Raw genomic sequence first — 15,338 nt, forward strand, 5'->3', positions numbered from 1 at the left:
TGTCGATTTTGGTACTGGCCATTAGGGCAAAAACTATGAAAGCTCAGTTCTATTTCATTTTCACAAGCGAATGAAAGTACCTACATCATGGAGCCGTTGCCAGTATCTGTCGTGAATTTCAAACGGAGTATGACTCTTAGTGTACAAGTAAAACGTGTGGTGTTAAATGTATTGAACTATCATCTGAACTTTAAAAATGGTGACAGCTTGACTATTACTGTGGAAAAAGTTTCGAAAATGTGAGGTGTGAGTGTTCGCAAAATTTATGACATCCGCGAAGAGGCGCAGCAAGGCGAACTGAAACCGGTACAAAAAAGGAAGAAAATCAGTTTTCAGCCCAATTCACGTGAGAATACTTACGATGAGGGAGTAAAATTTCGTATAAGGAAAATTGTCCATGTTTTTTTTTGGAAAACATACAACCAACCGTCGACAGCATAATGAACAAAATAAAGGACGATAAGGACCTACCAGCTTTTTCAAAAAATGACTAAAAAGTTACTAAATGACGTGGGTTTTGAATATGGTAAAAGAGGTCGAAATTCGATAATGATGAAAAAAAAATTATTATTTCCTGGACACATAAGTACCTCAGACAAATAAAAACATTGAGGAAGAAGGATAATCAAAACCTTGTTTATACCGATGAGTCTTGGACTAAGTCGGTGCTTCGGTCAAAAAGGAATGGAGGGACATAACGATCAAGAATCCACGAAATGCCTTCATAAAAGGCCTCTCTACTGGACTAAAAGCTCCAACACAAAGAGGTTCTCGGTTTGTTCTTCCTCATGCTGGAAGCGAAACTGGTTTATGGCATGAACCGAATTAACTTTCTTGACCAAGAAGGGAACCATTGATTACCACGACGAAATGGACGGGGATCTATATGAAGAATGGTTTGAGAAGACGTTAATTCCAAACTTACCGAAAGACAAAAAAAAACGTCGTCGTTTTGGATAACGCGTCGTACCACTCTCACAAATTTGATTTCCCGAAAAAATTGTGAAACAAAAGGCAAATCAAGGATTGACTAATCGAAAAGAACATTTTTTCTTCGAGGAAGATTACCTAAAAAGTGATTTACTGGATACTGCGGCTGCATTTAGAGACGAGTACGACAAGTACAAAATTGAAACAATTGCGGAAAAATATGGCGTTAAGATTTTGAGACTGCCGCCTTACCATTTCGAGCTGAACCCGATTGAGATGATGTGGAGTCAACTGAAATGGTATGTGGTTTCAAACAACGTCGATTTTATAGATAGATAGATATAGATGTGTAAGGATGTAAACTATTTAATGATCGCAGCTGTAAGTACATACGCCCTTCACACTTTGCTAAAAAAATCTTAATATATTTAGTCATTAAACAAATTTTCAATAAAATCGATCAAATAGTTTTTGCACAATAATTTTGCAATCTATTTTTTTTTTTGAAAAAAGTTAATAATTTTCAAAATTTTGCACGTCCAAAACGAAAGATTTTAGAAAGTTGAAGATTGTATGACATTCAAAGGGCATTTAAGCCTTCAAATTCAATTTGAAAAATTCAAATTGGTTAACTAAGTGCCTAGGAGCATTTTGAATTTTTCTGCTAATAAATAAATAGAATAACTTTTTAAATTGTTTTTTTTTCAAAGTAGGGGAAAGTAGTACTCAATGAAACATGGTACACAATAAGACATTCTAATTTTTATTTTAATTTACCGCCAAGTTTCAATTCTGCAACCAACATTATCTCAGAAATGTCATTTTACAGCGCCAGTCAAAATACCACCGTTTCATTCGTGATCTCGTAAAAGTTACAGTGATAAACTGTTTAATTAAGGTAAACAAGGTGACACAAATCAACAATTATTAGTCTAACCTCAAATAGTCGTGTCTCAAACTAAAAATTAAATATGATTATTTGCATTTGTTTACAACAATGCTACTTGGTACACAATGAGACACCGGGTGATAGTACACAATGAGATTGTCCCATTGTGTACTACTAAAATTTGTACCAAGTATTTATGTTATAATGATATGTTGTATAAGTAGAAAAAAGTTTATTATGTTTATTACAGACATGGTGCATAAAGAAAAACCAAGGAGTCGAGCGACATTCAGCTCCGATGATATGGCAAGTGCCGTACAAGATGTTTTGGACGGAAAATCATTAAGAATTGCTGCCGTTGAACACGGAGTAAAATTTCAGACATTACAAAGATATGTCGTAAAAAAACGTACTAACCCAGATGATGATCGAATGGAACCCAATTATGCTGTACGACGTGTGTTTTCAGAGGAACAGGAAATTTCTCTGTGTGACTATATCAAAACTTGTAGCAAAATGAGTTACGGATGAACAACCATCCAAGCACGAAAGGTAGCATGTGATATGACAATTAAAAACAATATTCCAGCTCCAGCGAATTGGATAAAAGATAAAATAGCTGGACTCCAATGGTTCCGTTCATTTTTAAATAGGCGTGGGAACCTCAGTATACGCCAAACAGAGTCTTGCAGTTTATCAAGATTAACATCATTTAATCCACACAATGTCAACAAGTTCTTCGACAATTTACATGCCGTTTATTTTAGATATCCTGTGTCTAATATCAAAATATCTAACCTTGATGAGACTAGTACAACAACAGTGCAGAAACCTAAGGAGGTCGTGGCAGAGATTCAAGTTCTTTCATCTCCCCTCATGAGTATGAAGGATTTCCAAAAGCAGAAAAGAGAAAAGGTGTGAACGCAAGGAAAACTAAAAAGGGTGCAATTTTAACTAACACACCTGACTTGTATCAGTTAAAACTGCAAGCAACAACCAAAAAAATGACTCCTCAGAATAATAAACGAATTAAGGTCAATTTAAATACGGTAAGCGGCTCAGCACCAAAGCAGAAAAAAATAAACGAGGAGAGTGAAGAACTAATCCATTACGATGATTCTTCTGGCGATGAATGTGAAAATTTACAGTTGGAAGACGATTATGGCATTGGTGCTAGTACAGAAATTTCCATTGATAGTTTTTTATTGGTGAAATTTGAAAACAATATATTTTATGTTGCTAAAGTTCTCAAGACATTAGACGATAATGAATTTAAAGTGTTATTTTTAAGAAAAAGTGATAAGCTTCAAGGCTGCTTTGTTTTTCCTTTAGTTGAAGACATTGCTGCAGTAGCAAGGTCAGACGTTGTATCAATTCTACCAAAACCAAAAAATGTAGATCAAAAAAACTCCTAATTCAGGAATTTTACTTTTTCAAAATGGATTTAAAACTTTGACTGCCCTTCTATATGTCATAAAATTTTTAGGCTTATGTAGGTACATAGCTTTTAAACTTATTAACTTTTTACAAAATTGCTAGAATGCAAAATAATTGTGAAAAAACTGTGATCTATTTTATTAAAATATTGTATGATGAATTACATTTATCTTAATTTAATTGCAAAACTTTTAATCCTCTTGAATATTGTTCTAAAACCAATAAGTGCTGAGATATAGGAGATAAAACGACGCAAATACTGATTTATTTTATTTTTTTAATATACTGTTTAAATAAAGTTAATCTCACTTTAGTGAGCCACTTAAAAGCGGCGTTCGACAAGAGCCGGGAAATTCAACAATTAAAGGAAATAGGTAAAATATCGTATTATAACGTATTAAAGCGGATCAGAAATAGTGACCGGCACTTGCGCTTCAGAAAATTGACAAAAGGTTTTATGCTAATGGAGGATTATTAATATTGGCCAGTTTTTGGCAAGATTTTTTTAAATATTTTCATTACGGGTGATAACTATTTACTAATACTAAGTAGATATGTGGATATCCGAGACTGATGAAGAAGATGATAGGTTGACCTCATACGCATGACGCACCTACTGGAACTAGACGGAACTAGAAGAAAAAGCAGATATTTTCCTACGAAAAACATGATCTATAACGGGATTTCACTACGAGGATTAACTTAGCTACAAAGTGGATACAAAAGGCTACTGTAATCTTTTAAATGACTTTTCAAGTAAGATACATAAGTATTTTGTACATATAGGAAAAAATAAATTGTTTTACATATTTTCTAGACGTACCGTATAATATACCAAACTTACATAATTAATTGGAAATGTTCTGAAAATTCATTTAAAATTCATTAATTAAATAATAATTTTTGACATAGTTTATAAAATAATCAATTAAAATTAGAGAGTCAATTAAAATTAAAACTTAAGCTAAAAATCTCATACAAGAATAGACATATATCCGTAAATGTCTTGTCAATAACTGTCAATAATATCTTTTTTTTATTGTTTCAACATACATAATATATATTCTCAGCCTGGTAACATAGTTAATCAGTCTAAAGACCACAAAACTGGAAAATAGGATATCAGAAAAGGCAATAATATGTCATATTTGGATCTAAATTTTATAGAAAATTCTTACAGAACACAGTAATTTAAAAACATCACGAGATATCGCTAAGACTAAAATCAAAAAGTACTGTAATACAGTTTAGGGGCCAGGGGGGTTGATTATGTACTTTATGTCCCCTCGGTACCTTGACGTATTTTTATATTTTTTGGTGCGTAGATTCGATTTTTCGAGAGTACCAGGCTGAAAATTTGTCATTAACAATTAAATTGTTTAAATATTTGTATCTCCTAAACTATTAGAGATATTTAATTTTACCACAATGAAAATTATTCCTTTTGAAAAAATTAACAAAATGGTGTTTGCTAAACTTGATCCGATTGTTAGAACCGGAGTTATAACAAATTTGTGAAACACAATTGCAAAATTCGCAATCGATGGGGCTTTTTTAAGTATAACTCATCTTTCATACGTGCGATTAACTTTCAAAACACTCTCATTTTAAAGGAAATTATTTCAGCTTAAAAAAACTGCAAAATCGCTTTATATTTATTAATAAAAAAGTTATAGCAATTAAACCTTAAAAATTTCACTAAAAAGTTGCGAATTAATTTTTTTTCTAAAAGATTTAAACAAAATTATGCTACAAACCTTGAAAATCTGTCTAATGGGAGTTAGAGAACAACTCGAAACAAACATTTTAAGCTTTGGTAAATGTTTCTATGTTAATTTGGTTTCTATGGGCAGCTCGCAGCGAATGCGAGCGCGCGTAAATCAATTTTCAATATCTCCGCAAAAAATTAACATAGAAAGATTTATCAAAGCTTAAAATGTTCGTTTTGAATTGTTTTATAATTTGTATTAACCAAACTGACAACGTTTACGGCTCAATTTTGTTTAAAACTCATAAAAATTATAAACAAAATAATTCACCACTTTTGAACGACAATTGTAACTATAAACTGCTATAACTTGTTAACTTTTTTATTTATAATGATAAAGTAATATGCATCTCTGAATCTACATGGATTTTACGTATGTATCTTCCATATCTTGGTCAAATATTAACATAGAACCATTTATCAAAGCTTAACATGTTCATTTTGAGTTGTTCCATTACTTCCATTAGCCAAATTTTTTCAGTGTATAGCTTAATTTTGTTTAAATCTCTTATAAACAAATTAATATTCTCAACTTTATAGTGAAATTTTTTATGTTTAATTGTTACAACTTTTTTATTAATAAAAATAATGTAGGTAATTTTGCAATTTTTTTTTAAAACAGATACAATTAGCTTAAAATTTAGGGAGTTTTGAAAGTTAATAAAACGTATGAAAGCTGAGTTATACTCTGAAAAGCCCAATCAAATGCCTATTTTGCAATTGTTGTTCAAGAAATTTGTTATAACTCATGGCAATCCGAAAAATCTGATCAAAGTTTACCAAACGCCATTTTTTCAAAAGAAACAATTTTCTTGTTTTTTTAAATTAAATATCTCTAATAGTTTAAATACAATCATTTAAACAACTAAATTGTTAATAACAAATCTAACGAGTTTTCAGCCTGATATCTCGAAAAATCGAATCTAAGCACTAAAAAACATAAAAAAAAGTCAAGGTACCGCGGGGACATAAAAGTTCATACTCAACCTCGGTGTCCTAGACTATGAGAACAAACTGCAATACATAAATATCATGGTACAATGAACACAAGGTATGATATTGCGCATGACATTAGACAGCTGAGCCAGGCGTGTGACGTAGCCAAGAAGCCTCGGACCCATTATTTGTAATAAGAGTTTTTTTGACATTGTAGCAATTTACCGCGTTTTTTCTTTAGTTAAAGCATAATAGTGTCTTAAAAAGTACCTGTGGTGTTTAGTTACTATCTAGTTTATATATTGTTTAGTAGTTTTTTTTTGTAAAACTTGTAGTTCACTTGTTTTTAGTGCTTTGATATACGGAATCAAATCATTCGTTGGTATTTCCTGCATATATTTTTTTTATAGAGACTGATTTACGAACATTTACTCTTCAGTATCTAGTTTTTATTTGCCATTGTGTATCTGGTTTTATATCTTTTTCAAAATGCGCTGTGCAGTTGCTTGTTGCAATAGTGACAATCCAGCTAAAATCTTTAGCTTTCATACATTTCCTAAAGATAGTGTGACCAGAAAACTGTAGATAATATCTTGTTGTAGAAAGGATAATTTTAATTGTAATACTGCAAGAATTTGTTCTTGAAAACTGCATTTTAAAACTGAAGATTACAAAAGACATCTACAACATTTTCTGTGACAATAAAGTATATTTCTATTTTATTCTATTCTATACTCATACGATATAAACAGTTATCTGTCTTTTAAACATAGTCTAAAATTTAAAGTCTTTTAAACATAGTGTTAAAGAATTTTTGATTTACCACAGTTTCTATTCTATTGATGAGTATCTGTCTCATGTAACCATGTCTTATGTGGTTGTATTGTACTTTTTATGTCTGACGAATGTAATAATGTAGAAATTTACATGAATAAATCTATCTATCTTATACTTTTTAAATTTCCCACTTTCTTCCTATTAACATATTACAACAACACCATTAACTCTTCAAAGGATACCGAATAAAGTCAAGATAAACAATAGTATAACATATTTCAGCTTTAAGGTCCATTATCACCGAAAATGTTTAGCATAATATTAGAAAAGGTTATACAGGAAGCAAGCATTAATAGAACAGGTCTGATATACTACTTCATAATTCAAGGAAAAGTAGAGGGTAGATAAGAAGAAGACGCGTTTCCTGGTTGAAGAACCTGAGAGAGTGGTTTGGTTGTAGCTCAAGGCAATTGTTCAGAGCAGCTGCCTCGAAGGTCAGAATAGCCATGATGATTGCCAACCTTCCTCGCGGAGATGGCACTTAAAGAAGAAGGTCATGAGACTGAAAGAGAGGGTAGCAACCAAGGGAATGTATATAAATGAAGCAAAAACGAAGTTTATGGAATGCACAAATAAGCAATTCGTCCGGGAGCAGTACATAACAATGATTTCAGCTATGATAACAATATAAATTCGAAGAAGTTGAAAGATTTGAGTACTTAGGAAATGTCTTTACAAGAGAACCTAACTGTAAAGAAGAAATACAGATAAGAATTGTCTGGCAACCGCGCTGTATATGCTCTCAATGGGTTGTTAAGAAGCAAAAATATTTCTCGAAGAGCAAAACTAAGGACATACAAGACCGTAATAAGGCCAATAGTGACGTAAGCTTCTAAAATGGGTCACAACAAAAAGTTTTTATTAGTTTGGGAGCGCAAAATCTGGTGGGAAAAACTTAAATGGATAAGAACAAATATCGAGCTAACGGAGCTCTATCAAGAACCCAACATATTAGCCGTAATTAAGGTTCAAAACTTAGATGGTTGGTCCATGTGCAGAGAATGATTTCATCTGTAATTCCCAGAATGGTACTACCTAGTGCATTAGCAGGCAAAAGGCAAAGAGGAAGAGCGAGGTCAAGATAAAGCAACGAAATTAAAGAAGATAATATAAGAAGACTTAACGTAACGAACTGGGAAATAATAGTACATTAAGCCATGTTTCACTAGGCTCGTAGTGCTTACATATTATTATTATCATAACACCAAGATAATTTTATCTGTGAAAATTATAAAAGTTGTCATTTAAAACATGGTGCAATATTATGTGACCTCACTATACTCATAATCGATGGCCAGCTAGCTCATGTTGATCAATCTGTATCTATGTGTGATAATTAAAACATGTTTTATAAAGGATATCTATGTTAACAAAATAACTACCAAAAGTCAATAAAATTAAATTAACTGCAAAATATTTTTTATGATTAAATATTATAATAACACAATTTTATCGTCTCTTTATAATTACTATAATTTAATTATCCAAATTATATATAAAAAACTTAAAATTAAAAGTCTTTCCTATAAAACTACATTCAAATTTTGCGTGAAAAAGGGTTCTTGACTACGTCATGCGCGAAGCGAACTGATGTTGGAACGTTATGTATCATAAATTGTGTTCATTGTACCATGCATAAATATAAAACAGCTAAAAAGAAAGAAAAGGAAACACACCAAAAACTTATAAAAACTAACTTATATGACGCATATCAGTAAAAATTAAGGAAAGATTTGGAACAGAATTCAAAAAAAATTTAATAAGAATTAAAAACACATAATTTAATAAATCGTAATAATTTAGCCAACTCTAGAAGACGACGATAATGCCCCAATAAAACCAAAATACGAGACAAAAAATAGAATTGGACGAGTTATTTTTGAAAAAAATATGATTTTAAATCTGAAGATAGAATTTCCGCATAATTATGGCTGATCAACTTTGATATGTTTAATAGAACAAATTAATATTATTGTGAGTACATTCAGCGTAGAATTATGATATTTTGTGTGGCATTACATATCAAAATTTGACATTAGTCGAGTATTTCAACATTTTATCAAAACATTTAAAAAAGACAAGATTTTGACAAAATTTTTTAAATTAGATGAATAGGAAATAAACTAACTAAAATAATATCAATTTTTAATGTCTGCTATATACAATATGTCCATAATTTACGCAAAATCTATTTAATTAATAAAAAACGAAGTTGATCGAGACTTTCAGTTTTAACAAAACAACTTTTACTAAACCTTAAATATTTAAAGATTGGTAGGCCAGTAAAATTTATAAAGAAGTGAAAATTTTTCGACTTCTACACATGGAATTAAGTTTAACCGATGCCAACATACGAGAGACAAACCTCTTAGATGTTACGAATATATTTAAAAAACAGTGAAGATACAAATGGACTCGAAATAGCAAAGCTGAAAGATGTAAAGGTTATAGCATTCTGCAACAAGCAACCGAGACAGGCAACAGATAGGTGAGAACGATTGTAATATCTCCATGTTCTCAATGCAATTATATCAAGGTCGTTCTGCAGTCCGAGACGGAGACAAGAGACAAACGACTGTCGCCTATCTGTGTCTCGTCAGTCTCCTTCAAAAGCAGCAGTGAAGTCGGTGGCTTTGGTGCCAATTTGTTTCAAGGTTATATTTAATACAGTGTCTGCAGAAAGTAAAGTCTTGAATGTATTTTATTCAAATTTGGACATACCAGCAACTTGGCAAGTATTTTCCAATTTTACTACATGCAAAACCATTCGTATAATTTTCACTATATGCAAAATAGAGACTTGTAGAGACCTTGATGAACATTTGATGTCGACAAATAATTTCGAGTATTCGAAATATTCCGTCCCACTCCTCTTAACACGCCTTGTATATACATATTATATTTATTTTATTTGCCTTTGATACAGTAAAATCCAATATTATTACTGAACATAAAATACAGGAAATTAAATATTTCTCCTTTTCAAGCAATCGGAATTAAATATTAACGCCCCAATGTTTGAGGCCCACTGATCCTATCTTAATTGCATATCGGCCGTCATAGGGTAAAAGGACTTTAGTTAAAAATAATAATGTCCGAAATAAAATTTACGTGTGAGAAAGACGAATTGCTAATCTAGTTAGTGGCTAAGATTCCACCACTATTTGATACTCAAGTAGAATCCTACAGAGATTTTCTCGCCCTGAAAAATATAAAATCTTTCCTTTGCATCGTTTCAAATGTAGAATTTATACACCTCCGTTTCATTCGAACCATGTAATAATTTCGAAGCCATTATCCGTCCTTATTCTACATCTGATATACTGAAGTTATAGACTCACGTTTCGCGTATGTCGCTTGTCTCGATCTACTGTCGCGGTCACTTGTTGCAGAATGCTACCTTAAGAGAAAAAGTCACGTCAGTGAAGGGTTAATGAGAATTTTGATGTCACATCTTGTAAGTTTATGTTTTAACGATTTGGTTTAAATCTATAGTCAAAGTATTGATACCTAAAAATACTATTTAAAAACTTAAAAATCATTTTATGAAGTCAAATCGTCTGGCTTTTCATTGCTTTCCTCTTTCTTTCGGTTAATGCAAGGAACGATGCTCCAAAGACTAGCTCCTATGGAAAGGGCTATTCCAAGACAAATGAAAAGAGATACATATGATTGTACACGAGAATACCATAGACCGCATAAAGGAGGTCCAATTAATTGCAATATACCGTTAACAAATAGGCCCATGCCGTAAGTAGACTGCAGTCGTTCTTCTCCCAGCATGTCAGCCATTACGATTGCGGTTATACCCACATATGTACCCGAAGCTAGTCCAAAAAGTGCAGAAAATGCTGCAATAGCCCAATAATTTAAAAATAAAGGCATTATTCCTAGGGAAATGCCAGAAATAAGAAGTCCCCCCACGAAATAAAAACATTTAGGAAATGATGTTAAGTCTGATAGGGCTGATCCTCCTATTCTACCTACTAGGTCAAGGGCAGATACGATTGATAACAACATTGCTCCCTGGTCTTTATCGAAGCCTAAAGTCTGGGCGTAAGAAGGTAATAATATGATAAAATTGGTATAACTTATAGCATTAGTGGCATTAGAAATAAGAATAACCAAATAAATAGGATCTTTTAACAGTGATAAGTCGAGCAATTTGGGTCTTTTTGGTTGTTCTTCTGCAACGGTTGCGTTCTTAGATTTAGTAGAACGCAAACTGAACGAACTAGCAAATATTTCTGGTTGTAGAGTTAGCGTACTACCGTGGTATGGAGTGCTAACATACTGGAACGAACTGGTCGAAGTACTTCTTCGTGGAGCGATTGACCTCCGCCTACTACTAGGAAGACGACTTTGAGAATAAATATCCATCGCTGGATTTCCATTTCCTTTCTCTGGTACAGCATGAAGTGTTGAATTGCTATGAATACTATCCCTAGCTCTTGCCTTTAATATTTCTTGGCGACCCTGAGGCATACTAATTTTTCGCTCCCTTTGCAAAGATTTCAAGTTTTGCATAGCTACGCTGGAAGCGCTACGATTAAAATTGCCTGTTGAGTTTTCTATGTGCTCTAAGAATGAGTCGTTGTGTGGAATGTTATGTAGAGACGTTAGACTATCATCGTGACTGATACTAAATTTGGGCCTGTCTTCTTTTTCTTGTATAGGTTCTATTTTTTCTTTCTTCATATGCAGCTCAACCTTGTCGTAGAAAAGAGATGCCACAAAAACGTTAAGCGTCAATCCGCCCATTATTAATACAGCGCCTCTATATCCATAAGTCACTAGAAGCACCCGAAGTAATGGCGGAATGATGATAGATCCAAATGCGGAACCAGATATGCAAATGCCGTTAGCTACTCCTCTTAATCTAAAAAAATAGCTGCACACTATATAAACCGTTGGTGGGAATGACAGTCCTGCTCCTATCCCCACAAGAACTCCATAACTAACGTACAGAAAATAAACAGAATTTGCCCAAAAGCTTAGTATCATACCACCTGCTGCACTAATCCCGCCTAATATCGTCACTGTCCTGTACGAATATTTTACAGAAAGTATACTGGAAACAGGACCTGCAACAAAAGGTTTATTTATTAAATTTCCATCCAAATAGAGCACTGTTTACATGTAGGCAGAAAATCTACTATGAACTTATAATTTTTGAATTCGCTTTAAGAAGAATAGGATATAATGAAATGCTAATATTAGGTACTAACAACTAGCAGATATGAACATTAACTATTAGCATTATATAAACAGTAACCCAGAATAGCAATTTGCTAAAAATCTTTCCTGTTTTCTGCTTTTCTTTTCTATATCTTGAATTTTAGTAATTCATATTATACGAAGGAGGTCATATTATACGAAGATTATTCACTTTTTATCTTTGGTACTTCTACCACTGTTGTATTTCGTAGTTTGTGCGTAGTACATATACAGGGTGTACCATTTAAAAAAGAAGTTATAAGCAACTTCAGGTATAACCGAACGTAGCGAATAGATGAAAATATTTTTAATAAATAGGTCACTCTTCAAAACCCCTTCATTCCAATTTTCATGATTCAGTTACCTTTAGTTCTCGAGATATTTCTAATTGGTCGTTTATCTGCCGCATCCTGTATGTAATATATTACTTCGCCGAGCTTTCGACATATTCTCTGATGTCGTCTCCGGGGTCTCCAAGATCTCAGTTTCCCAGCCCCCACACACTACTACACTTATCACTTATCACTGCACTACTGCTGCTGGGAACAGCGGACGGTTCATTTATACCGTCGATGGTGAGGTGGTTTGGGTGAAGATTGGCGTGGGGGTTAGTATGGGGGTTGGCGCGAACATTTCTGACATTTTTTCAATTGCCGATAAGCCATAGAAAACGAAAAAAGGCCAAATTGTTTCAATAAAAGATATGACGGCATCTAGTTACCTTCGACATGGAGACCTCTCGTAAAGAAAATATCGCCCGCTCCACTTTCCAATCAAAATCCCGCCATCAGAAATGTTCGCGCCAACCTTTACCCAAACCACATCACCATCGACAATATAAATGAACCGTCCGCTGTTCCCAGTAGCAGTAGTGCAGTGATTAATGATCAATGTAGTAGTGTCTGGGGGCCCGGGAGACTAAGAGCTCGGAAGAACTAAAAAAGACAGAGAGGATGTCGAAAGCTCGGCGCAATGATAATCGACGCGGTTCAACCTGAAAGACTGTTTATTTTAATATTAATTCCAGTAATAGTATTATCTTAGCTTTAGATTTAATTGTATTAACCGCGGAAATCTTTCTGAACATGTCTTTCTGTCTATATATTCCTTCAAGTGTAGTTCTAGACAGTTCATTTCTGTTTGTTTTGTCATAATCTTTTGTAACGTGGTTAAATAATACATGCATTGGAAGATAGTACACGTAACTACTGCTTAAAAATTATTTTAGTGTATAAAGCTGTTGTATAAATGATATTTTGCTACGAAGCCCATGCAATACTCAACTACATACTACCCTTTCTTTGTACCTTCCAATCCTCTTACCTTATTTCAAAATTATAATCACTTTTACATAAAATTGTCGTTATATAAAATTTTAAAAATAAAATACAACGTGTTTAAACTGAATTCATTTTATAAGTTTTCTAGTAGAATATGTCGCCATAAAAACAGTGCTTTTAATATATTTATGTTTTTTTCATACCGAGTATCCCATAATGAGGGTGCCAAATTCCGTGTGGGTTGAAAATGATTAATTAGAAACCCTTACTTTTCCGTTTTCAATTTGTCCAATATTACCGAAGTCAGAAGAGGGCTAAAGGGAATTAAAAAACGTGGTTTTTAGTATTTTGGACATCTTATGTTGTTTTTATACCGTTCCATTCCCACTTTTTATTAAAAAAAGAATACCAGTCAGTTTATAAAAAGAATAAAACAAAATTTTCAATAGGTGGAAGCCGATACACAGTCGATGGCTGATTGAATTATTAGAGCCACTAGGTAAAATTAAAAGTTTTGTTTGAAGGGTTCAAAATTAAGGTTAAACGTATCGTGGGCTTAAAGCTAAAACTGACCAAGTCTAAAATATCAATTTTCAGTAAATGCACTTTTAAGCTGACCCGAAATTAATAAATTATAATAACCAAAAATATGATTTTTTTAATACAAGTTTAATTTATACTGTTATTTGTTTTATACTTTGATCTTTTAATTTAACCGTTAAATAAAATAAAAAATAGCCATTGTTCTTTTCTTTTGTCAAAAAAGTGACTCGGTCATTTTTTACTGATTTTTGAAATCTTTATTGGTGCCAACAAGGACCAGGTGCTTAAAACTGCTTTACTTATTTAGTTACGGGGGACCTGTAAATCAGACAAATACTTTTGTTACAAAAACTGTATTAATCATGAAGAAGAATTTCAAAAAACAAAAAAATAATTAATAAAATGAACCACTTAATCCGAGTTTGATTCTGTGTCACTTTCACCTACTGTGGGTTCCTGGACGGCATTCCCCTTTTTCTTGTCAACTGGTAGGGCTTGGTACCAAGCGTGATATTCTGGAGGAATATCGTTTTTAGTGCAAAGCCTCAAGAGGCTATTTTTTTTCTTCTCGGAAATGCCTAACTGTCCTGTGTATAATTTTGATATATTCTTCGGAATTTCTTGTAGTCGTCCTCTTCCAAAAACATTAATCCTTTTAAATGCTATTTGGCTATAGTTATATTTAAAGAGAATTCTTCCCGGATTTTTCTTCTCATAACGCATAACTTTTATTTTCATCCATGACACCTTATTTCCATCTTCGTCTTTTAATCTGTTCTTTACGAAGGAACTTGCCAGTGATTTTAAATCTAAAAAATCTGCAAACCTAAGCTCTTTACACTGATAAGGCCGACTTTTCTTATTTTTAAGTCGCTTAGAGCGAGCCAACCGGAACACATTAAGTAGATCACTCATAGTAAAAATAGCAACAATTTTTCTAGCAGACTCAATGGCGCTGTGCATTGAGTCTACCTCCATGTAGGAGTGTCCTTTCTCCAAAAAGTTATGTTGTATGCTTGATAAATGCGTATTTTTTACCAAGTATATAAATAACGCAGCTATGTACTGATTGCGGTTTTGACCGCTGCAGGTATCTGAATACAAGCTTATTTTTGTCACGTTTTTACCCATTCAAATAATGCGGTTCCAATTTCAGAACTCCCTCGTTGACCGTTGATCTCCGTTCATGCATAGCAGTATGCGTTATTTGGTGTCGCTGCTTCGTAGACAGCCAAGTTATATGCACATAATTTCATACTATAATAAAACTGGGATGTATCGGAGAAAGGAATTTGCAAAACGCTTTGTAGATCAAAAGTAATACTAATAAAATGCTTATCATTTAAGGATCGTAACTTATCCTGCATCTTGGCAGCATTTGCGTCGTATGTGTTCTTGGTAATCTTCTATAGTTATGAGTTTATTTTTATATTGTGCACAAGTAGAACATTGATCTTTTTTAGGCTTGAAAAAAGCCAAATTATATTTACTACAAAAAATG

The 15,338-nt window shown here is 33.0% G+C and overlaps 1 protein-coding gene across 1 annotated transcript in view; it reads right to left on the bottom strand.

Moving 5' to 3' along the window:
* Positions 1 to 503: 503 nt before the first annotated feature.
* Positions 504 to 15,338, bottom strand: part of hrm (solute carrier family 16 member hermes) — a 145,059-nt gene continuing 130,224 nt past the window's right edge. The window contains exon 3 of the mRNA XM_072545420.1: positions 504 to 11,881. Within this exon, the coding sequence (XP_072401521.1) occupies positions 10,341 to 11,881 (1,541 nt within the window). The 3' untranslated portion in view covers positions 504 to 10,340. The remainder of the gene's footprint in view (positions 11,882 to 15,338) is intronic.

The sequence above is a fragment of the Diabrotica undecimpunctata genome, chromosome 10 (genome assembly GCF_040954645.1).
Source record: "Diabrotica undecimpunctata isolate CICGRU chromosome 10, icDiaUnde3, whole genome shotgun sequence".
Classification (NCBI taxonomy): domain Eukaryota; kingdom Metazoa; phylum Arthropoda; class Insecta; order Coleoptera; family Chrysomelidae; genus Diabrotica; species Diabrotica undecimpunctata.